Genomic DNA, 26238 nt, shown 5'->3' with positions numbered 1-26238 from the left:
CCGGAAATTGTGCCAAATATTCTCCTAGAAATAGTTTGAATTAAAGGGCCGTAGAGGAAGACGGGGTAAGAACGCCCGCCGGGGTAAGACGGACCACCTCCAGTTTGGCATGAAAATGGCGGTTTTCTTGAAAGTTCATCAAGCACTTTGCATAAACACAAGATTTTTGGCAATCCAAAACATTTAGGGTGATACCAATATTATTTTTTCAATGATAAATATCAAAAACAAAGTGTTTGTTCGTAGATACTGAATTTGATCTCATTTTAACAGATGCTCACTTAAGGATTTCGGAAGGGATTTTTTGTCAAAGCATAACAAATTACCCGTCCATGCTTTAACATAAATGTGAAATATGCTTCAGTGAAATGAAATATGAATTGTAAATATTTAGCTTTGAAATGAGGCCCTACTTGTAAAAATTGCGCAAGCGGGGTAAAACCGACCGCTAATGATGGGGTAAGACCGCCACCTCTAATTTATATCAAATAAAACGTCTAAACCATTTTAAATGTTGTAACTATATTGTACATAACTATTCATAATTCATAATTCAAGTAAAATAAAATCAATTTTGTTAAAACTACACATCAAATCCGCATATTTTTCCAAAATATGGGTGTCTTAAGGTAATTATAACAATATATCTAAGTTTTTTGAACTAATTAACCCTGAAAATGATTCAGTATCCACGTGATTCAATGTAGAATTCATAAAACAAAATCACGGTGTGCCAGAAACCGTTATTTACGAAAAAAAATGTCCAAGAATTTGGCACCTACTATTCGAAAGATATAATATTCAAGCATCTTCTCCGTGAATTTGAAAATATTTTAACGAGGGAATCGGAATTTATCGTGATTTGAAGGTTTTGAGCTATTTTGGAAGGGATTTTTACATACTACCCAATTTTCCACACCAGTGCATCATTTTTTTTATAAACTTGTCAAGTAACCATCAGCTTTGCATTAAGCATTCAAAACATATGATATCTAAGCATCTGCTCTGAAAATTTGAGATAATTTCTCCGAGTAAATTAGAAGTTACAGTGATTTGTATACTTACCATTATTTCTATGAAGTTTTAATAAGGGCTTATTTATATGGCTTTGCCACATTTAAGAAAATAATTTACAAATAAAAATATTTATAGGACTAATACTCGGTATTCAAAAAATATATTAGTTATGCATCTTAGCAGTTAAGTTTATCAAAAGACAACATAACCAGAGTACTTTGAAGTTGTGGACCTATCTTTAAGATTTATTTCTCAACCGTCTAAAATAATTTTCGCAACACGCATTTTATCATTGCGACAAAAATTAACTTAACAGAGTTGCATTCAACTTGTAACTTTCATTCAAAAAAGTCATTGCTTCGTTACAACATAAGCGAATGTATTCATTTTTCATTTTGTTTAATTTTCGGCGTTTTGCTGGGCAATGATTCGTTATGGTTCAAATCAGCGTATTGGTGAACCTGAACAATTTAAAAGTGGTTCCTTGTTACCCAGTCGAGGATGGATTATTAGCTGGCAAGATCGTTTTATGCTACAGTTCTAAATGTGCTAAATATGATTGTTCAGAATTTATTTGGACAACAAAGGGGATACGTTTATATATTTATTCATATGATAGTACGTAGTCGGTTATTACCGAAATTAACCTTGTTTCATGTTTTTCAAATATTTAAATACAACAAGTCTCATATTCGCTTTAGTTTTACATATCAACACATGATCCTTGAATTTTTAGATACTATAAATGTAGACATTTTCTCTAGATGCTGTTAGACTACGTTTTTGATTGATGTTGCGTGATTCGCTTCATGCAAAATCATTGAATGGTTCGTCATCAAAGGTTTCGTGACGTTGAGTCTTCAGTCAAGTTTAGTACATATGACATTTTTTTTTTCATTTCATTTTAATTATTGTTTTGTTGACTTTATTATGTTTGGGGGGAGATGTAACCAGTGAATATGGTGCGATGAATTCTAGGACTCTTGTAATTAAGCGTTTTGTTTACCAAGACAAATCCTGTGATACAACCCCTTTCCATTTTCTAAACTCCCAATGATTTCTCGTGAAAGTACAGATGACCCCAACGGCTGCTACGTAATATATTTATTCCATAACCCAAATTGACTTGAATTCGGACGCAGCCGGCGCCAATATTGCTTAGTACAGATAATGAGAATTTTATTACTTACACACAGATGGTGGTGCAACAATTCCTAAGTAGCATCTGTTGGTTCCTTGTGCAAGTATAATTGCTCTTGTAGTAACAAAGAAGCAGCAGCGGGCGGTCAATCACGTTCTTTAATCACATTGATTAACATATTTACAAGATTTTTTTTTATTAAGTAATTGTTAAAACATTGAACGTGCTAATCGAAAATATCCATAATTTGCCTTTCCAAAACTTCAAAGAACTCTAGTTATGTTGTCTTTTGATAAAGCTTTCTCAAACCAATTGCGAAGATGCAAGTCAGCTAATATGTGTAGTCAACTATATCTTTTGAATGCCGAGTGTCAGTCCTATGGACATTTTTATTTGTAAATCATGAACATTAATATAACAAAGCCATATAAATAAGCTCTTATTTAAACTTCATAGAAATAATGATAAATATACAAATCACTGTAACTTCTGATTTTCTCGAAGAAATTATCTCAAATTTTCAGAGAAGACGCTTAGATATCATATGTTTTGAATGATTAATGAAAAGCTGATGGTTACTTGGCTAGTTTACAAATTAATAATGATGCACTGGTGGGTTAAATTGTGAAGTATGTAAAAATCTCTTCCAAAATAGATCAAATCCTACAAATTACAATAACTTTCGATACCCTCGTTAAAATATTTTCAAATTCACGGAGAAGATGCTTGAATACTATATCTTTCGAATGGTAGGTGCCAAATTCTTGGACATTTTTTTTCGTTAATAACGGTTTCTGGCACACCGTGAAAATCCTTTTAAGAATAACAGGGAACTGTTTCATTTTTTCGCAAAATTGTGAACGAAAATCGAGGTGGTCGCTTTACACCGTGGGTGAGCGATTTTACCCCGTCGCTATAAATAATTGTGATATGAAATCACTTTTTCAAGCTTCAAGAAATAAATATTTTTTTACAAGTACAACACCTGTGATATTTTTTGATCATGCTCAAGGCTTCAAAAAACGACATGCTGCGTCGAAAAAGGATCTATTGATCATTGATTGTGACATGTGTCTTCCCCTACATAAACACATGGTTATTATGGAAAAGGGAGGAGTTCTGGCCAAATTCCACGGTGCACACATTTTTTTTTTGCGGTCAATAATCAACGAGGAGAACGGGAGAGGCATAGAAAAAAAATGACCTCCTGGTTTTTGGACAGCCTTAAAGTAGTATTGCAATAACTCCACGAAGATTTTCAACTAACTAAACTAAATTACTCAAAGGATACACCTTAGAATTCCAGGAATTCATCCAGTGAATATCTCGAGATTACCTCCAAACACAATGTCAAAAAATAATTTAACACGTGAGAAATCCTCTCGATTAATACCAGACATGTTTTTTGGGACCTCTATGAAATTTCTTGCATAAAATTATAAAGAAAGCTTTCTGGAAACAATTCATGCAACTCTTTAGAGTTTTTAAAATATTTTTGTTTTTTTTTCAAAACTCACGCAGATATTAAATTATTAAGAAATACCTTTGAGTATTACGACAAATATTTTTTCTGACAGGAAGGTATGATTCTTACAAGGATATCTCCAGGATTCTTCTATAGATTTCAGAAGGTCGTCAATGGTTACAGCTATTCCCACAGGAATTATTATTTGCACACTTTTAAAGCCTAATGGTAACGTTTTTTTTTCAGGAATTATTATTTGAACACGTTACCATTAGGTTAAACAAATTACCAGTAGGTAAATTCCGTAGGTATTATATAAGGCTTTAAGAATCAATAAGAAACTCTTATATAACTTTCCTTACCTTTTTTTTCAATATAATCCAAGGATATACCTAAGGGTACCTAAGGGATATACCTCTTCCAAAAAATTGCTTGAATTTTTGAAATTATTTGTGGTGGATTTGTAGGACCAGATGAAGCACTTTCAAGAGATGTCCACAGCAGAATTCTTGTAGCACAGAGCTCCCTCAATATTGTAAATTTTGTTCATATTCATATTAAATGAGTTGAAAAAAAATTCCTACAAACGGAGACTAGAGAATCTTATGCAGAAATATCTAGAAAAATCTCATGGCGAAAGCCAACAGGATTACTAATGTTTCGAGTAATCGTTGCCAAACTCCTGGAGAAATCACGGAGGGGATTTCCAGATAAATTCTTCTTTTTTCTTGACATTACGTCCTCACTGGGACAGAGCCTGCTGCTCAGCAGAGTGTTCAATGAGCACTTCCACAGTTATTAACTGAGTGCTTCCTTTACAAATGTTACCGTTTTCACATTCATATTTATATCATGTAGTAGCACTATGGGCCAGAAATCAAAATTTCGAGAAAAAAAGTCCAAAAACCATATTTTAATAATTTGTTTTTTTGAGATTGATTTTTCATTATTGAGAATACGTGTGATTGCAAATCAATTATATTATTTGATTAGTTACATTATTTCATTGCACTTTATGGAGGTCAATTTTGTTTAAATTGAAAAACTTGAATTTCAGCCTTCCATAAGAAAATTTAGTTTGAGGGGAAAACTGTCAAGAAAAATTATGGTATGTACATTTTCGGAAAGCAAATTTAGTACATTTTACAAGTCTGATATAAGAATAACGTTTATTTTTAATTTTACAATTGATTTTATAATGTACCAGTAATATCTACTACAGTTAACTCTCCCTTACTCGATATTCCGTATCTCGATATCGAGTTAGAGAACCATAGTAAAAGTTGGTTTTCATGGCTAACTCGATAGTCCCTTGGATCGCAGTTGCACTGGTTTTGTGTTCTGTAACTCGATACCTCCCTAACTCGATGGTCCCTTCAATATCGAGTTAGGGAGAGTTGACTGTATATGTTTACTAAATCACCTTAAAAATTAAGGGTTTCCACCGTATTCGGCTTGGAACAAGTTTAAGGTGAAAGCTTAGACTCCCCTCTTTCATGTGCTGTCAAAAGTTTTAGCATATACACTCCCGTGCATAAGTTTGGGTTCACCCACTAAAAAACATACAAAAGTGTTCTGTCCATATCTCTGTGAATATACGTCCAATTGAAACTCTCTAATCCGCATTCGAAAGCCAAAGAGTTATTCTTCCTTCGTATATATTTTTCCAAAAACATTTTTTGAATTTTGTATACTAAATTTTTACTTAAAGTTGTGACATTTTTCAAAAAAACACACTGAAAAATCATATCTAATTTTCTCAGCATTGGATCGACCAAAATTTTTAATCGAAGTGTCATTAGAAACGTAATCTTATATTCTTTGAAGAGCACTCACGATTTTTTTGCGGAAAAATCTGATAATTATTCAAAATTAATGAAACAGTTATTCAAGTCATCGTGCAAAAGTTTGGGTTCACCCCTCAGTATGGTGTATCGTGCAAAAGTTTGGGTTCACCTGAACATACTTTAACCATGAAAAATCTGTGAAATCTCAAACCAATTATTATTTGCGCTCGAAAAAGCTTTAAACTATTAAAATCGGTTGAAAAATGGCAGAGATATTGACAAAAATGATGTGCATGCGGCTCAGGTGAACCCAAACTTTTACACGATTTGCATCATATTGAGGGGTGAACCCAAACTTTTGCACGATGACTTGACTGACTGTTTCATTGATTTGAACTTTCCAGATTTTTCCGCCAAAATTTCGTGGGGTCTCTTCAAAGAATATGAGATTACGATTCTAATGACACTTCGATTTAAAAGTTTGGTCGATCGATCGATGGCCTGAGGAGCTGAGGAAATTAGATATGATTTTTCAGTGTGTTTTTAAAAAAATGTCACAATTTTAAGTAAAAATGTAGTAAACAAAATTCAAAAAAAGTTTTTGGAAAAATACATACGAAAGAACTCTTGCTTCGAATGCGACTTAAAGAGTTTCAATTGGACGTATATTCACAGATATATGGACAGAACACTTTTGTATGTTTTTGAGGGGGTGAACCCAAACTTTTGCACGGGAGTGTATTTGCGAATGGCCGAGATTATGTAGATTAAAGTATATGCGATAATTTATAATTTAATAATTTACCCTTTATTTTCAACTTTGCTGCTGTTCAATCAACAAATATAATAATTTTGATTGGTATAAAAACAACTAAGGCAGTCATAATCCCCTTTTTTTAACGAGGGTCCGTTCATGAGCTGAGTATCGTTCAGAAATCTGGATTAAGTTGGTTGAAGAATTACAAAAAACTTTATTTTTCAAATTTTGTTAGAGGCTAATTTTTATAAGGTATGATAAGACTATAACAGAGGAATTTGTTTGAGATTCCCAATATAACAACTTATGTGTGGTTTCTGGGCAACCTCGAGGTAAAAACAACAGACTTTGAAGAAATATGAAACGGCTGGATTTTTTTACTTATTTATTTATTTACAAGGCTCAAGTGCCATAAACGGCTGAAATTGTTATATGTCTATGTCTTCAATTTAGAGTTGTGTTTGATCCTTCGACCTTGACGCTTGCTCCTGCGGGGCCGGCGATGAGGGCAGGATCAAACATGTCGCGCATCGGTCGTGTAAAGTGAAAAAGTGCCGCATTCGATTAGTCCTTTTCGTCGTTGACGCTTGCTCCTGGTCAGTGCGTCAAGAAAGCCCGAGCAGCCGTCAGTTGTTTTCCCTCACGGGTCGCGCACCTATTTTCTCTGAGTGTTTTTATATAGCCGAGCAAACGAGTGAAGCTGAAAGTGGATTGTTGCTGCTCAAAGATGACGGATCAATTGGTGAGCTCGTTTCATGATACTATTTCTAATCCATAAAATATGTATGACTGCACCTTTAATCGTTACAACGGTGAGACGTAAATATAATTTTTCAACAAACCATGAATGGTTCGTCACTGTGAGTGTCGACATAAACTCTGATTCATAAATTATTTATGTCTAATTTGTTTTCAAACACCTTCTTCTTTTTACCTTTATTTTTGTAATTAAAAAAAACTTTGAATGGCTCGACACTACAAGTGTAGACTTGCGAAAGGTTCACTTTAGTCAACAAACTTCGAAAGGTTCATCACCTCAAGTGTCGGCATATTTTTTCTCTACATAGATATTGTTCATATCAAATGAAAATATTATATTTACATATAAGCATGTTTATATCTCACAAATAATTATTTATCATGGTCTAATCGCTTATCAAAGTGAATCCTGTGACCCAACGATCCTCCCCATTAACAAACATCCCTCCCAGTAATCTTTGTGGAGATGCAGAGGCAAACACGGTCTCCAAATAGCAAAGGTTACACACTAACATTCCTTCCCCCAATTCCACCTGAATGCAAGGTCGTGACCGGCGCCGTTATTGACCATGTATAAATAGAGGCACTGAATTATGCACACTGAAGATTATGGCCAATCCCAGCCGAACTTCTAATTGATTCTTTGTGCATTTCTACTGACTTCGGTCAATCACGGAATAGCAACCATTGATACGTGTAGTCAGTCTAAGCTAAGCTAATTCGCAATGGCTTCAATTTAATATAGACATTTAGTAGAAACTTTCTGAAAATAATCATACAAACCCTGCTGGTTGTATTTCAACCAGGAATAAATCATTGGTATTACATTTAAAAAAAAGTTATAAAAATCAAGTGGAAACAATGAAAACCTGTCCATTTTAAATTTTATGATTCAATAAGAGTGAATTGGTATTTCCTAATAGATTAAAAAAAAAATAAGCAGCCTCCTGTACTATCTTCCTATACTACGTTGGAATATCAGAAAAATACAGTGTAAAAGATTGAAAGAAAATAAAAATAAATAGACAGCACCAATAGGTCAGGTCAAAGTCCATTAATGAAGAAAATTTTATACAAATCGTTTGAATACTTTTAAATTGCTGTCAGAAATATCGGTAACTTCAGCGTAATACTACCAAAATGTACGCATACCAAAGTCAACTTTTGCTAGGTGCAACCACGTGCAACGTTTATAAGTGCAAAGTTACACTTATAAGAGGTGTTATGCATATTTGACATTATAAAAAAATGCATACAATGGGAGGATATAAATTTTATTGCGAATTAATCTGTAATCTTATGCGACTTAAAGTGTGATACCAAATATTGATTTGACAGCTGCTACGGATTGATTCGACTTCCTTTGAACGGAAGAAACGAAATGTACAAATGAACTTAGTAAATAACGTTTTGTGCGAGGATATTCACTAATCAAACAATTTAATTCATTTTGTAGTGCATGTGTGATGAATAAATGGGTTATTGAGTGAATTGTTATACGATTTCTGGTTGTCTGGGATAATCATATGAACTATTCAATTGTGCATAAACGAATAGTCTAATATAGTTGAAATCAAATGAAGATCAGAATTTTACTTGTTTTGTTTCAATTTAGAATCAATCATATACGAGATCTGGACAAGAATTCATGATTCTCATATAATAATTTTCTGTATGTAATAATATAATGGAGTCAATAATGTTTTAACACATCAAGTAAGGCCTCCATTACAGCTAAATATTTCTGACCATATTGTTTCGAAAGTGAATTTGAATGAAACGCTTCAAACAATATGAAATTGTCACCTTTTAAAACAGCATAGCATCTACAAATATGTAATGCATAATTACTTGTTGCATTTTGGACAATGCCTATGCCATTGATTATTTTATGGCTATGTCATAGGTTATGTACAGTGAAAACAATGCGTTATGGAACTTTAATAGTGCAAATTATGAATTAAATGGAAATGTACTGTGAAAAACCAACAACAGTTGTCAATGCATTCCAAACAACTATGACTCATGATCACATTTTTAAGGCTTTCAGCAACTTTATGGTGTATCTTCAAAATACTTAGAAATGTATGAATCATACCTTTGAAAATGTACCATGTATTTTGTGATATGAAATATGAGCGAATTTTTCATGATTCATTACTTTTAGGTTGATTTTTGATAATTTTGAAGGTGTGTGGAATTTTGTCGCGAAATTTTGATTTCTGGCCCATAGTGCGCAGGAAGTTTAGCTCATCCCATCAATCATAGTGAAAACCGCATTACATTAAATCTCGTTGTTTCTGAGCACCAGTCAATAGAAGGATCTGTCCCGGGTCTTTGAGGGTTAAGGAAATTTCCTTTATGAAAAGATCCTGAATGGCTGAAAGTCTTAATAGAGATAATTTGTTAATCAGGTTTTCTAGATAAGGATGAAGATAAATTGTTGATGCCTGGTGGAATTTTTGAAACCATTCTTATAGTAAGCTCTGAAAGGATTTTCTGCAACAAACTCTGATGGAAATAAGAGCACAACTCCTAAACGATTTGTTCGGAAAATATTAAGACATCAGAGATGCTTATGAACATTTCTCCAGGAATCATTTTCCCATATTCCCACCGAGCATGAACAAATTATGCAATAAATTAATGAACTCTTTTCTATATTTATCCATAAAATATAATAGATATTTCTCTAGGCTCTGGAGTTTTTCTTCAAATAGATACTAGATATTCTCACATTTTTGCATATTAACCTTCCAGTCGTCGCGCGATTTACCACCGTCAGAACCACCACGCTGCTGTTGTGAACAAAAAGCGAGGTTTTTTCAGCAGTGTTGTAAAAAATACAACAGCGCGACGATTGAAGTGTTAAGTTCTGTTGGATATATTTTGAGAAGTTTTTGCCGTTTAAATCGAATGTTTGGCATCAAAAACTACTGTGCAAAAACGGCATAAAAATGGTATCAAAAACGTTTCGATCTGTATTAGATCTTCTTCAGGGATTTGAAACAATCGTAGTTTTATCGTCATTTTTTTTTTTTGTTTCTCGATATGGCGTGCCTATATCATGGATCATATCATCAATTAACCGTGATTCCTTGATCGTTACCTTAGGAAACATTAAAAAATGAGTCCATCACGAAAGTTCAACAGTGCATGTATTGGAAAAATATATTTTGTCTTTAGTAACAACGGCTGTCTAACTAACGAATGAAAAAAGTGCCGCGATAGTTAGTTGTGTTTGATCCTTCGACCTTGACTCTTGCTCTTGCGAGGGCGGGCGAGGGGGGCAGGATGAAATATGTCACGCGTCGGTCGATCAGTAGTGAAAAAGTGCCGCGAGTGACGAACACTTGTTCGGCGTTCAATGCGTTTATCAAGTAATATCGCGAATCCGGTTAGGCGCCTTCATTTCAACTATATATTTATCGTTTACCAAAACGAATCCCTACCCCATATCCAAACTCCCATTGTTTACTTGTGGAAGTGCAGAGACTCCTCGGCTTCCATAAAGCAACTAACACGTCAACATTTCCCTCCCATCCCCAAATTGACCTGCATTCGGACGCAGTACTTACACATTGAGGATGCTACTGATCCCGAGTAGCGTTCGTTGGTTCCCTGTGTAAGTACAGCTGTTCTTGCAATAACGGAGTAACATCTGCGGGCGGTCAAACATGCTCATGCTCATGCTCAGTAACAACGGCTGTCTAACTAGGGTAAAAGCACCAGTTTTGGCCAGCCTAAGAGAAAATGTCAACAAAAATTATATGGGAAGTCGCATTTATACTACAAACATGTCAAATGCAAGCTTTTAATCCATATAATGTATGTAAAATATCAAAACTGAGCCAAAACCTTTTTTCACTCAGAAAATCTCGTTGGTTAATATAGGTCACCAGAACCAGTTTTGGCCAGAGATTTAACTTCAGTTCCTAAATTGGCCAATCGCATTGATTTCTCAAGAGAGTGGCCAAATTAAGAGTACCCTGGCAAATTAGCAAATTAGGTGTATGGAAGTTAAAATTTTAAGGAAAATTAATTGTTTTACTTATGTTTTGAAACAATTTGGACGAGTAAATGACTGTAGCTCTATCATGGGAATCTGATCTACTCAATGCGAAAGGTTTCATGCTGTTTGGCTATGTAAAACGGTGTATAATCCACTATGGCTACAATTGGCGTATGGCCAAAACCGGTGCTTCTACCCTAACACACTTTCCTTTCCCCGATGACCGTTAGAACGTGGCCCGGTGCCGTTACTGCATTACATTTTTAGCTCTTCAGTTGAGCGCATTGAGAATGGTTAGCTAATCACAGAAACCATTCATTGAATCTCTGTGCAACTTTGATTGTCCTGGTCAATCACGGAGTAGCAACCCGGGCAGGCAAAAATGCTTAGTAATATCAAATATTGATAGGTATATCTAAAAGTTATGCATATTAATTTGTTAGATATAAGAAATTATAGATCTGAAGATGATATCGAAAACTTATTCCGGCAATACCTTTTGCATATCTAATTTAGTTTGGTCGAGATTCATTCCTACATTGTGATTTCACAGTAAAATAGTAGAGCTTTTGGATTTACATCCTACATACTACATATTTGCGCGAACATATTTAGTTGTTGTAAGATAAAACCAATATCAGCAAAATATTCATTAGATCTGCAAACATCAAATTATGATATGGCTCAGTAGTTCCTGGAATAACATTTTGATATTATCTTTAGGTCGCCCTTTTGAAAGTCCCTTAATGTAGGACTGTAGAAAAGATATTAGGTGCGAATTTGATTCTTAAATTAAGACTCAATGCTTATTGTTTGATTTCAAAAACATTCATTTTCAGACCCCATTTAGAAGCAAAAGAGTGTATGAGAGCCAAAAACAAGCTCATTTTCTGCCAAAAAGGTTTTTTTCTGTTGAAACCATTGGAAAACTTGAAAACAGTAGAAATTTTCAGTATAGGGTGCAGAACCACTTGGGCCCTTCCATGATTCACTTTAGCATGGGAGGTTTGTCTCGGCCGAATTGTCTGAAACTTTGCAATAAGAAGCGCTTTAGTACGATACATATTGTGGTCAAATATGAGCTTTGTTGCTTTCAAAAAACTCCGCTGCCGAAGTGAATCAAAAGTGCCAAGAATAGGATCCGGCTCTTACTTAACCCTCTAATAGCCAAATTTTTATTTTCGATCAACAATATCAACAATAAATTTCAAGTTTTTACAAGAGTTTTAAAAATACGATTTTTTTTATTTTTTTCTGGAATTCCTTTTATTTTCCATGTAATTAACGGAAAAACAGGTTTGAAATTATTTTAATACCACAAAACTCTTCTTCTGCGAAGAAAAATATAAAACCGACCAAAATGTCACTTACACCCCTTTGTTGCTTTCAACGGGTACTCGGTACTCGTTGGTAGTACTCTGACTTTTTCGTAGTCTATAATTGATTTCTCGTCATGACTTATGTTAAGTTTATAAAATGGTTTTCCTCGATGGTTTCATAGTGCATGATTGATATTCATTTTATTTTATAGTGCTATCATTTCTACAATCGAAAGTGTATTCTCACGTTTCTAGCTTTTATTGTGGTCATTCACATGGCCCAAGGCTTTATAAAGTAAATTGCAATAAAAATAAAGAAAACCAGGTGTGAGAATTGGATTTTCTGCTGGGAAACCTGCTGTTATCAGACCTATTTATCACCTTATGGGATTTCGTGATCGCCGAACACCTGGTTTGAACAGCTCATTCATCTACCATTGTGTAGGCCACGGCACCTGATAAGCGAATTGAGCGTCGTCAGACACAAGTGTTTTGCGGAGATATGAATTTTGTGACACCACACCGCATGATTGTGACGGGGATGTTACGGTTATTAGTTTGATACACGCGTCAAACTTACCCTTCGATATCCAGCCGGACGCACTCAGCCGCGACAATGCCCCCGCGTCCGGGAAAACCCCGTGCGATACCTTTGCGAGGAGATCTGGAATCAAGAAAAAGGCAGATTTTTCATAAATCCTTATGATTCATTCGGCTAATTTATAACGATGGAAGATGTGAGCGAGATCTCAATTGTTAATTTACAGTGTAATTACGCAATTATATTGACGCAGATCTAGAAATAATGGATTTAAAAAACAGGCTATATGAGTCAGAGACTACTGTTAACTCTTCCTTACTTGATATTTCATTTCTTCGTCTATCGAGTTGAAGAACTATCGTAAAAGTTGTTTTTTTTTGTGGCTACCTAGTTGGTCCCTTGGACCGCAGTTGCACTTGATTTGTATTCTATAACTCGATATCTCCCAAATTTGATGGTCTTTTGAATATCGAGTTATGGAGAGTTGACTGTATTAATATTTATCAAATGGGAGAATTGGATTACAGGGAAGAAATTATCGTCTTCTTCTTCTTCTTGGCGTTAACGTCCCAACTGGGACAGAGCTTGCTTCTCAGCTTAGTGTTCATATGAGCACTTCCACAGTTATTAACTGAGAGCTTTCTTCGCCAAAGTTGCCATTTTCGCACTCGTATATCGTGTGGCAGGTACAATAATACTCTATTCCCAGGGAAGTCAAGGAAATTTCCATTTCGAAAAGATTCTGGACCGACGGGGAATCGAACCCAGACACCTTCAGCATGGCTTTGATTTGTAGACGCGGACTCTAACCACTCGGTTAAGGAAGGCTCCTTGATATTACTTTTATAAGTCGGAAACATCAAGAAGCACAGGTTTCAGTTCATCACCTTTAAAATATCAGGCTTGCAATAACTGCTATTCTAACGTTCAATGTGAGATTGAGGATCAAAAGTATGACATTATATTTCAGCTTTATCGACGTTCTCAGCACTGATGATTTCAAGACTTTAACGCTCAGTTGGCCAGAACCTAGACTGGAAACTTCAGAACCAAGCAGCTGACGAACAAGAACTGCTTATGGCTAATTGATGCTGCCATCTTTGACACATAGAGATCACCACAATGAACTGAATCACAATTCGGTCATGTTTTGAAAGATGGACGGCACTCCACCGACCTTATCGGCTTCAGGATCTATCATGATGTTAATATCTACTGTGACCATTAGGGTAATTCACCAAACGTTGAACGGCTAAAATGTTGAACACGCCATAAGAAATACACAAACTGTTCAATAATTAGCAACATTTTAAACCGTCCAACAATAAGCAATTTACCCTACCTGTAACTGGTTAAACTACGCTCAAATACCTCTGTAGTTGACAACGTAAAGGTACCGACGCCTGCCTCGGCTTGACCTCGAATGAAGTAGCTAGATGTCTGCACCAAACAAGCACACACGGAAGAAACCTCAATGCAAAACCATAGTTAAACCCAATAACCCAAAAAAAAGGCTAAATTTCCAGATGAAATTGCCTTTGAATCCATTAGAAAAATTTACTCAAATTTGTAAAATATAATTCTTTTGACTCAAGCATTACATACATGTATTTAACCTAATTTGGCTTGTTGTGGGCTTCGTAGCCGTGTGGTTAGAGGCGTCAGTCGTTTAGGCGTATTGTGCTACGGAGTGTGGGTTCGATTCCCGCCCCAGTCGGAGAAAACTTTTCGTCATACGAAAAATTCTTCACTGGTCCACTGGTCGTTCCGTGTATCCGTTGTATAATGTTAGTTATGTTCAGTCTGTGCAGCCTATGGCTGAAGACGGTGTTAATTGTCTTTTAATAATTCAAACTACCGTCAGTGGGTAGATTAAGTTCTATATTTTTGGCAACATTCTAAAAAAAGAGAGAACATCTAGAGATTTCGGGTTGAATGAATAATCTATTTGGTAAATTCAGGCAAGCCAGTCGCAAACATTCAAACGCACAGGATCGACAACGCAAATAGTAAATACGGATTAGAAAAATCGACTAAGACCACCGCGATTTTAACATAACGGCGATTGGAAACTTATGGAAAGTGGAATTGCAGAGCTCTGAACAAAATGTAGAACGATGCACACTTAATTGTGGAATTTCATTTCGGTAAAACTGAATGAATTTTTTTAGGTGAATAACTGAGATTCAGTAAGCTATTTTACCACAACCATCGGCAAACAGGCATTTTCACTGAGTTTCGGCAAAGCGCATCTGTCAAAATCGAAAATTTGAAGTGCTGCAACCAACACGTGCTTGATATGTTAAAGACGTAGAAATGCGCATTGTAGAGGACGACTACATGTAAGTATTCATGTAATTATTTAGAAAATTGTGATTATGTCGTACAATTGTTTCCAAAACTGATCTATTCAGTTTTATGGTTCACATTTCGTATTCTATCATTTAGAAAAATTTAGATGCGTTTCATATTGAATCACAACACCTTCAGTTTCAGTTGATGTTTGACGATTCTGATGTTTTTAATAAATTTATTTGGGCTGGTACTAAAACACAATATTCCTTCACTATCAGAATGAAAGAGCTCTCTGATTAGTTTCAGCATATCATACAAACATAAAACTGAAACTACAGGAGTTTCTAGAAAGATCCTTAACGAATGTCTCTCAGAATCATATTGAAAAAAACTGATTTTCTGTGAAGATTTTTTTCAGATTTCTCAAAAAAAATGTTTTTGTAGTACTTTTCATTAATTTCTAGCGAGATCCTTAGCGAATTATCACGAGATCTCAATGAAAACTAAACGGAAGCTTGTTTGTGAAACTTATAAAAAGATTCTTAGCAGATTGTTTGTGAAATTATGACTTGAATAATTCAAGCAGCATTTCTATGCATGATGTTTAATAAAACCCCAAAAAAGACTCAAAGCGGATTTCGATTTTTTTTTAAGATTCTATGAAACATACTTTCGACACTATTATGCTCATTGGCGTAAATACGGGGGGGCTAGGGGGGTCTAAGCCCCCCCTAGAAAAGTTCAAGTCCCCCCTAGAAAAATATATCTCTTATGCTAAGGTCGCATCTTACTTGGGGATTTTATTTTATCGAATGGGTCAAGCCCCCTCTAGGTTTGAGTTCATGTGACGCTAATGATTATGCTGTTTTGAACATTCTTAGTGATATCCTGGCGAGATCTTGACAAAGCAGACTTCTTTCAAAAGCATCTCGCTGACGAGATTTGTGCTGGATTTCCTGAACTCATAAGATAAATGAATGTTTAGAGGCCCTCGGTAATTTTTTAAAGGATTCCTGTTGATAGATTCCTGACTAGATGCATGATGTAATTTTAAGGTGAAGATGCATAGAAGCCTAATCTTGGATGTTTAGGAGCACAGATTTGGAGAACTAGACAACCATTTGAGCTGAAAATTTGATCGATATATCACTCGCTGGAAGCAACCTATCGTTCAAATTTTCAGCGCAGAGTGTTGTTTGGTTTTTTAAATTTGTGCTCTTAAAAATTTGGCTTCGATTTATCTTCACCTGGTTTACGGAATTCGAGTCATGTTCAAAACTTGAGAAAAAATGGAATTTACACAAGAAAATTGTGAAAATAACAAAATGACCTAATTTTTAATCTCAAGGATATGGTCATCCTAATTCAGTCTGGTCAGCAATACTTTAAGGTAGTTTAATTATATTTTCAGGAAATTGTTCGTTTTGTCATTGAGGCAGCGGGCAAAATCCACTTCAGACAGAAGAATATATTCCGGATTGAGGGATGAATAAAATGTTCGCAGTGGTGGTACTTCATACATTTGTATTGGAGTAATCTCTAATATTGATAATAAATAAGTTTTTTCATAAAAATGGATAATGTGTACTTATTCTTCTTATTCGTCATCCACAAAAAACAATAAACCTTTGCCGAGTTTCGATAACGGCGTGACGAGAATTTCGGCAACAGATTACCAATCTCTTCGTCACATTTTGAAAGTTGGGTTGATTTGGGTCATTTTGCAGTGCAATCGACACTTTGAACTTGTATTAATACCAAGATTTTCACTGGAATCTCAGCAATTATTTTGGCCGGCCTCGGCAAAATGAATTAAGTGTGTATGAAAGAAAACGAAAGCAGCCAGTAAAGCCACTTATTTCGGGTCAAAGAGCGCAGCCTGGAATGCCGAGACCCAAGTAATCAAAAGTACGGATAAAAGAGCATGTTATGGCTCAATCAGCTCACTTTTTAACAATTAATAGAACTTTAAAGTTTAGAATAAGTTCGTTTAATTTACTTACAGAGAATGATATTCACCTTTAAGTATGAAGAAGTTCAATTCAAACTTGTTCCGAACTTTCTAGCTGTTGATGAGTAATGAGTTACTCTTCTGAGAATGCCTTCTCAATCAGCCAAAATTTTCTAAGGAACTAGATTTATACCAAAAGTGAACTATGGAGTTCTCCGAATCATTAGTTGCATCGGCAGCTATGTCGTTCACAAGAACTGTGAAGGTTCTACGATAAGCTTAACGTGTTCCGAAAAGGCTTCGTGCCGCGAGCCAAAATGTGTAGGTCCTGAAGCGTCTTGACGGACAGGCGTAAGGTGATCGAAAGGTGGAAGCAGAACTACGATGAACACCTGAAAGATACGTAGGTAATGACTAAGTCAACAAGGTACATGAAGGAAACCAACCTCAAGAACAATTATGCGGCTGGTAAGGATGGTATTAAAGTTGAACTTATCAAAATGTACTCGGAGAGATTGGCCACCTGTCTGCATCGGCTGGTTTTCAGAATCTGGGAACGGAACCTGACAAACGGCCGGAAATTTAGTGTTCACCTGCTATTCCACCAATTGATAAAATTTAATATATTTCTAATGCATGTATATGAAAATGTATAAATATAGCATGTTTATTTATTTATTTATTTATTTATTTCGTCAACCGACGTAGACTAGTACATGTTACATATACATCTTTTTATTTCTTAATGCTAGTATAAATTACGAAATTTATTAAAAAAATGAAAAAAATGTAGTGTTAGTAACGTAAAGTTCATTATGTTTTATTTTATGTGTTGCGATTTCGAATGGATTTGAAGTATGTTTTTAGATTTTGCCGAGACATGGTAAAGTCAATAGTTTCGCAATGTTGATTGTAAATGGCCATCATTTGATTTAGAGGCCCATTTTTTGGTATAATTTGTTCGATGATGATTTGTCATAAATAAGCTACGATTTCGTAGTTGCCTAGAAGGAATATAGAAATTTAATTTTGATAAAATTTTTGTAGAACTAATACGTTGCGAAACGATATCATTTACAAATGAAACCCATGCGATTTCACGCCGCTCTTTCAAAGTTTGTATGTCAATAAGCATGCAGCGTGCTTTGTAGGGTGGAAGTGGAAATGATGTCCAACCTAATTTCTTCTTCTTCTTCTTTCTGGCGTTACTTCCCAACTGGGACAAAGCCTGCTTCTCAGCTTAGTGTTCTTATGAGCACTTCCACAGTTATTAACTAAGAGCTTTCTTTACCAATTGACCATTTTTGCATTTGTATATCGTGTGGCAGGTACGATGATACTATATGCCTTGGGAGTCGAGAAAGTTTCCAACCCGAAAAGATCCTCGACTGGTGGGATTCGAACCCACGACCCTCAGCTTGGTCTTGCTGAATAGCTGCGCGTTTACCGCTACGGCTATCTGGGCCCCTAGCCCCAACCTAATTTACGAAGAGCATATAGTAGAAATTGTTTTTGTACAGATTCTAATCTTTCTTCGTGTGTGATTGAGAAAGGAGACCATACAAAGCTGCAGTATTCCATGATCGATCTTACATATGCAATATATAGAGTTTTAATTGTGTATAGGTCATGGAAGTTGTAGCAGAAACGTTTTATGAACCCTAGCATGTTATTAGCCCTGTGGATTATTATATTGTAGTGGCCTACGAAAGAAAGTTTAGAGTCTAAGATTACTCCCAATTCCATTACTCTTTCACATTTTTCCACATTTTGATTTCCTAATGCAATTGAAATGCGTGGTGTTGTTCTTTTTCTGCTAAATGATATTAGATTGCATTTTTTACATTTAGTTCTACTAGGCTTTTTTTGCACCATGTGTAGAATTTTTCTATTTCATTGCGGAATACATTGGTGTCTTCTTCATTTCTTATTTCCAGATAGAGCTTCATGTCATCGGCATAAATTAACACTTTGAGTTTATTGAAAATGAAGGAAATATCGTTAACGTACATAATAAATAGAAGAGGTCCCAAATGAGAGCCTTGAGGGACACCCGAAGTGACTTGAATTGGTTTTGAGTTTTTTCCTTTGAATTTTATGATTTGTTGACGGTCAGTTAAATACGATTCAAGCCATTTCAGCAGTCCTGGCTCGATTCCAATTTTTTGTAGTTTGAAAAGTAGCATTGGTATGTCTATGCGATCAAATGCCTTGCTAAAGTCCGTATAAAGAGCTTCTACGTGGTTTCCATTGTCCATTGCATTCAATGAATACTCAACAAATTGAAGTAAATTTGTTGAAGTCGAGCGACCTTTAAAGAAACCGTGTTGTGTGTCAGTAATTGTATTTTTGATTTGAAGAAATATTTTTTCGTTGACAATTGACTCGAAAAGTTTTGGAATACTGACAAGAAGTCATTGCCTTGTGTGAGTAAATGGTGCAAAACGAGATAATGAGTCAAACGGATGAGCAAACTTAATAATTATATTTTGACTGCTGAGTTGCGTGATTGACAACTCACGCATGAGAAATTTCAATCATGAGTGAGCATTATGGAATTTGAGTTTTTCACAACACTGCTTAAAAAGTAGAACCTTGTTACTAAACCTGGCTTGCTGGATAATGTTCGACCGTATCTTAAAAAGTCTTATTTCGCCTTCGATAGATTTACCTTTACAAAACAATTATAATTTATATATCTACCTATCTCAAGTGATATTCATTATTCTACCTTATGGCTATGGTACCTTTTACTTGATCGTACCTACGGAATTTCTGAGCTATAAATACTGGCTGCTACAGGCCCAGAAGAGATTTTTCCTGGACTGTGGACTGATTAACCCCTCTACCGACAGCTTAATTTTTTACTGCAATAAAAATATTCAAACTTCAATAACTTTTTTGTTTCTTTATATTTTTGCATCATTTTTCACTAGTTCTCAAAAAACTCTTAGGATCTGTGTAGATATTGATCATTTGTCAACTGTATACTGAGATATTCCGAAATTTCTTGGGAGACCGACGCGTAGCCATAACTCACGTAAATACCTCAGGCTTCAGAATTTTCATCGTATTGGGATATTAACTCTTCGGATTAACACATTAATGAGAGTATGCTGTGAAAAAATGAAGCAATTTGGTGCAGCAGACTTTGAGTAATGATCATTTATGTGTCTGGTACCACGCTGGCCGAATAAAGATCTTGAAAACTTCAAATAACATTATATCGTATTTTCAGATATCTCCTAAAATACTTAACCAATTTGTATGATTCTTTCATAGTAGCTCCTTATCATATAGTTTTGTATAGCCCAAATTTTATTTACATTTTATAAGTTGACGTAAAACAAAATGGCAGCCAAAGACATTTTGTATGGAAAACGTCGGTCCCCCAAGGAACATCTGAATATCTTTAAAACCAGTCACCAATGACAGATATCGACATGGATTCTTAAACTAGAAGAGTTTTAAAAAACTCAAAAGAACTAGTGAAAAAATAACAAAAAAGTTATCGAGGTTTGAATATTTTTATTGTGGTAAAAATATAAGCTGCCGGTAGAGAGGTTAACATGTTAGTTTATTCTTCATTTACATGATATAAAAGTGGCGATGAGGTGCATGGAAACGTATGTTGGTGATTATCGTTTTTCTTTGAGGTGGCGATTTTGCCAATTTTATTTATGGTTAAATTGCCAATTTGAGTTGAACTAAATTGTTGTTCTTTTGTGCTATATTTTGCGATGGACGAAATTATTCTTTAGTGTTGACGAAGTTGTCAAATGTAATGTTGAGCAGTATGAATCCAATGATTTTAATGTTTTGTTGTAGCCATGAAATAAGCAATTTGAAGATAAAATTGTGGAATTTTCGTTGTAACGTGTATGTGGCTTTTTGATATTAGAAAATCTAAAGGAGAAAGGACTGTCATATCTACCGACAGCGCGTTATAACGACATCTGAAGGGATCGTCGCAATAGATAAAAGTCGTTATAGAGAATATATATAACATTGAAATATTTTTCATGAATCGAAAAATATCGCTATAGAGAGCTTTTGTCGTTATAAAAGTTGTCGTTATAATGAGCTTCGACTATATCTCAAGTGATATTCATTATTCTACCTTATGGCTCTGGTACCTTTTACTTGATCGTACCTACGGAATTTCTGAGCTATAAATACTGGCTGCTACATGCGCAGAAGAGCGATTTCCCGAACTGTGGACTGATTAACATATTATTTTATTCTTTATTGACAGGATATAAAAACTCATGATATGCCACAAGATAATTGGTTTCTAAAAACATATGTTTGTATTGCGGAACCAACTTAACAAAACTCAAAATGGACCCTATACGTTCAGGATGTTCAATCTTTACAAGCTACAATTTGCTGAGCAGTGTTGTTTGATATTTCACTTAGAAACCACCCATTTCTAATGATAAAATTCGGTCTTTTGGAACTAGAAACTGTGTTCTGAAGCTGGTCTTAAAAAGTACACCTTTAAAAAACAGAAAGGATGTCGAGTCAATATTATTTTATATGACACATTATGGAAATCAACATTTGATATGGCTTGGTTCTCTGGGATCACATACCAAGACTTTCAGCCTTCTGTATCTGAACATGTCAAACGGTCAAGTGATTATTGTGGTTCAAAAATGTTCCACATGAACTTGCAAGACTTGATACATGTTATATTCATATACTTTCGCATGAATACGTGCGAAATATATTGATTTTTTTTCAATAATTACTGGTGGGAACGCTTCATTTTCACCTGTATATCACGATTGACCACCGGTATCCAAATCCTTGTGGATACAACGGCTATCAGGGCCCACGTCGTTAATATGCGTTAAATTAAAGTCCACTAACATATGAAATGAATCCAGCCTGCAAACTATTCCGGATTTATCAATCTAAACGTATGATTTAACGTAGATGTGTTCAAGAGAGTATTCCATGTATTCTCATCATGCGTTGCATGGAATATTGCAAATGCAGCTACAATATACCGACTTAATAAACACTGTTACACGGGTAAAAATGCGGCACTCGAAATAAGGAGAATGAGTCATGATTTCGGGAGGAAAGTGTGTTTTCATGTTATGAAAATACACCATGACCAAAAGTCATGAAATCATGAAGCATTTTACTGTAACGCCGGCTGTACGTTACGTTTTCAATTTAAAGCGAAGAAAAATGTCAGCTGGAATCCTCAAATCATGAAGCATGTATGCTGGAACCATGAATAAAATTCATGGAAACATAAGCGCTATTCATGGATTTAGTCATCTGTCATTTATGATTCCTATTTTTGATACGAAAAGTGGCAATTTCGGTCATGATATCATGAAGCAGGATCTGATGTCATGAACAAAGTTCATGAAAACAAAAGCACTATTCATGTATTTAGATGGCTTTCATTTATGATTCCGATTTTGGTGCTGAAAAGTGGAAAATTGAGTCATGAAATTATGAAGCAGAATCCCTGAATCATGAACTAATTTCATGAAAACGGAACATTATACGTCAATTTAAATCCCAATTTATATTTGCTATTGGTAAACAAATGCAATGAAAATTAAAATCGTTGCGACTTTTGCGCCGGTAGTTTCGTAATAAACCGCGAACACATTCCACAATCGTTAACCTAACGAGTGCCAAATCTTTAGCAGGAACGCGAACATTCAGTGCTTAGGTTTGTACGCAAAATATTATTTCGAATATCAATTGATTTGACAAATGGTCCCTGGGCTCACAAAATGCTGGTGGATTGCATGAGTAATGGAACACTCCTTAACAATACTGTGGATATGGAAAGTGAACTGGAACATCCGGCTGCCGAAGGCTTTTTTTGAGCTGCTCTGCTATAGGACATAGGGAAGGAATCACATCCGAGCAGTTAAAATCGCCGACGAATTTGTGAAGCGAAATCTTCGCTCAAAGTCAAACATTGCCCGGTTCTGCAAAATCCTGATGAAGGCTTGTAAGTATACTTATATATATTTTGGAACATCTAACAGCTCCGGCAGATTGATTGTGTCGTGACACAACGTGGGAACTTACGGAAATCTCGCCAAGAATGTCATCGATACGATGGCAAGGTACCGCAGAGCAGTGTCTTCAATTTAAACTTTTTCAAAAACAAAACTACTAGAAAAAATCACCGATCGCCATGAGACGCGTTGACTAAGATGAAGAAAGTGACAGTTAGATTTGTGTAACGCCCTGAGCATACAAATTCTTGCATAATACTCACGATTTCATGACTTTTAGTCATGATATCATGAAACATAAAATTTTATGAATTCATGACTTTTTGTTCATGAATCCGGCAACCGATTTTTTTCCGTGTAGATTTTTTCAGGCAATTATTTTAATTAGGAGACCCTACATTCGTATGCGGTAACGTAAATACCACGTGCGTCTTTTTTTAGTATTAACACGTCGCCGGTAGCATAGTCACTGAAAACTAGGTCATTCTCCTACACTCTTTCTTCCAGAGTATGTTATGCATAGAAAATCGATGTTCTCCAGTATAATCCTCAAAATAATTATGTAATGAGATGTATGGAATGCATTGTGATGCAATTCCGGCCGGCTTGAAAACACACTAGACTTTTAAACGCACCCTTTGAGATCGGCGAGACTGCGATTCTTCCGCAACATAGTGTTCACTTCCGTTTTATCAAACTTTCTCGTTAACAAAATACACACATGAAACAATCACTAGCACTGTTCGCTATTTCCGTTACACTTGTTACTTAATTTGTGCAAGGAATTGAACTGAACTTGGTATCGACCTAGAACTCGCTCCGCGACAGGACAACCCACCGGACATTGCGGCAGAACCATGTTTATATTTCGACACACCAATCTACAATGATTCTTTGGAAGCAGAAGGATAACTCTGCAAAAGAAGGCACACATAATAATAAAATAAAAGAAAAAAAACACCACGTTACGAAGAATAAAGCATCATATAGGGAAAAGCTGCACAGTACATTAAAAAAAACACCTCGCTCTTCTCTATTGAAAGACCATTCGACTGCGCTCACGACCAAACTTGCATGAAACTGCAATGCAAACCCGCCGCCTTCCGCACTCCAACTAAACTTGCGCCCGTATTGCATTGGCTGAATGAGGACCAAACTACGAAAACCGTATAGTGGGTAGGTATGTAAATTATGAGTTTGACACATTATGCTCGCCTCTTCCGCTTTGCGTCGTTTCCGATCCGATGCTGTGGGTGAGTTTGGCCGGAAAAGTATTTTCGGTTTTCCCTTTGCTGCGCTCTCACGTCGCGCAGAAGAGTAATTAGAGCAAATGTGTGGCCTTAATTTCAAATTTAAAAAAAAAATCTTGCTGTTGTTTTTGAACATTGCTAATAGTATACCACATGCTGACATCACAAAACGTTGGGAAATATGATAAGAGCGGTAGTTTTTTCATCTATTTCCGTTGCCTAATGTTAGTGATTGCTCAGTCTGTGCAGGATTAAAAAGACAATTTACACCGTCTTCAGCACATAGGCTGCACAGACTGAACGATCACTAACATTAGGCAACGGACAACACGAAACACCCAGTAGCCCAGCGATGATTTTTTCGTTTGACGAAAAGTTTCCACCGACTGAAGCGGGAATCGAACCCACACTCCGTGGCACAATATGCCTAGACGACTGACGCCGCTAACCACAAGGCCACGAAGCCCACTCAGCTCAGATTCAGCTGAAGGCGGTGTAAATTGTCTTTTTCATATATTTAGAATTATCGGTTTTCTGTGACATTTTTTTATGATTTATATGTATTGCTGCACTTTTTGTTTATGAATCCAAGAAAAGCTTTTCACAAAACATTTAAAAAAATATGTTTTATTTCTCAGTCAATTTTATATATTTTATATACCGTAAAACGAGTTGTTAAGGATAGGAGGGGGTGGGAGTTGAACTACTCTATCAAGTTTGACAAGTCATAGGATCGCAGATAGTCAATATATCAGTTATCTGAAATGCTTGATTCGTTCGGAAAAGTATAAGCTACATTGTGTGATAGTGCCTAATTGAGTTAAAAGTATTGTGGATGCGAGATATTTTGGTTCGAATTTCATGGACTCAAAACATTTGTTTTCATAACTAAGGAACAGTATTGAGAAAAACATGTCAGTCAGGCTCATTCGGTACAGACCGTTATATTTTTCAATATACTTTTGGCTTGTTACGTGAAGTAAAATTGATATATTAAATGAAATTAAATGAACATAACAGAAATAAACTCGAATTATGCAATTAGATAAACTCGTTTTGATGTTAATATGAATTGCCTTATTAGTATTTTTCAAATGCGTTAGATCACATTTAATAAATGTTTGGAAATAGGAATGATTCTCTTATTTGGGAATAGTTTTGGTGCTATTAATCTTTCTCAAAATATTTTATCAGGATTCTGTCATGGTATCGTCATCATTGTAGACACAACTTAATATACACGCCGAAAGCATAGTAGAGCTGTTTCATTATTAACACAAAGTTTCTCAAAGTTTAAGTAGAACTGTTTTCATCTCTCACCACCTCATTTTACGGTACCAAAATTGTATTCATTTTTTTTAATAACTTCATTCAATATTGAAAAAGCATAAAACTTTTGCGCATATGTCCACCCTCCAATTTCAAAACCTTTCGAGCATATAAACTTATATAAATTTTTCGCAAAGTATTTGCGCACTTTCAATGTGTTTTGTGAGTGTGTCTATGGCTTTTCAATTTTGCAACATTAACAAGTTTTCCTAACTTCTTTTTATTATAAGATGTGAATTTTTCATTTTGGATGATTTAGAATTGTCATTATTAAACAGTTTTTTAGGAAATTATGTTTAATATGCGTAGAATCGCTTCACAAATCCAGCCAAAGGGACAAAGTGTACACAATTTATCAACCTTTTGTCTGTGTCTGTGTGACGGGGCTGTAACGTAGTTAGTGAACCAATTTGTGATTATTTTTAAGGCTGAAGAATTCATCATTCAGCCATCAGCAATCATCAAGAATGAAAAACCAGTTTTTTCGTTCAAATTTAAATAAATCCTCATGAAAATCTATCATCGCATTATAGACAGCAAGTGCAGTAAAATGATAGATTATCTTGAACATTATTTAATTTTGAGCGAAAAAACTGGTTTCCAAAATTTGTAAAAC

At 35.3% G+C, this 26238-nt stretch overlaps 1 protein-coding gene across 1 annotated transcript in view; it reads right to left on the bottom strand.

Moving 5' to 3' along the window:
* LOC5577368 (GRAM domain-containing protein 2B) overlaps window positions 1–23940 on the bottom strand; it is a 139221-nt gene extending 115281 nt beyond the window's left edge. Inside the window, exons 1-2 of the mRNA XM_021851585.1 lie at window positions 23679–23940; window positions 12838–12921 (exon numbers count right to left, since the gene is read on the bottom strand). Coding sequence (XP_021707277.1) covers window positions 12838–12921; window positions 23679–23716 — 122 coding nt within the window. The 5' untranslated portion in view covers window positions 23717–23940. The remainder of the gene's footprint in view (window positions 1–12837; window positions 12922–23678) is intronic.
* Between the last annotated feature and the right edge of the window lie 2298 nt (window positions 23941–26238).

Source organism: Aedes aegypti, chromosome 3 (genome assembly GCF_002204515.2).
Source record: "Aedes aegypti strain LVP_AGWG chromosome 3, AaegL5.0 Primary Assembly, whole genome shotgun sequence".
Lineage (NCBI taxonomy): Eukaryota > Metazoa > Arthropoda > Insecta > Diptera > Culicidae > Aedes > Aedes aegypti.
Note: the sequence above shows the minus strand (reverse complement) of the source record. Positions and strands in the feature narration are given on the sequence as shown.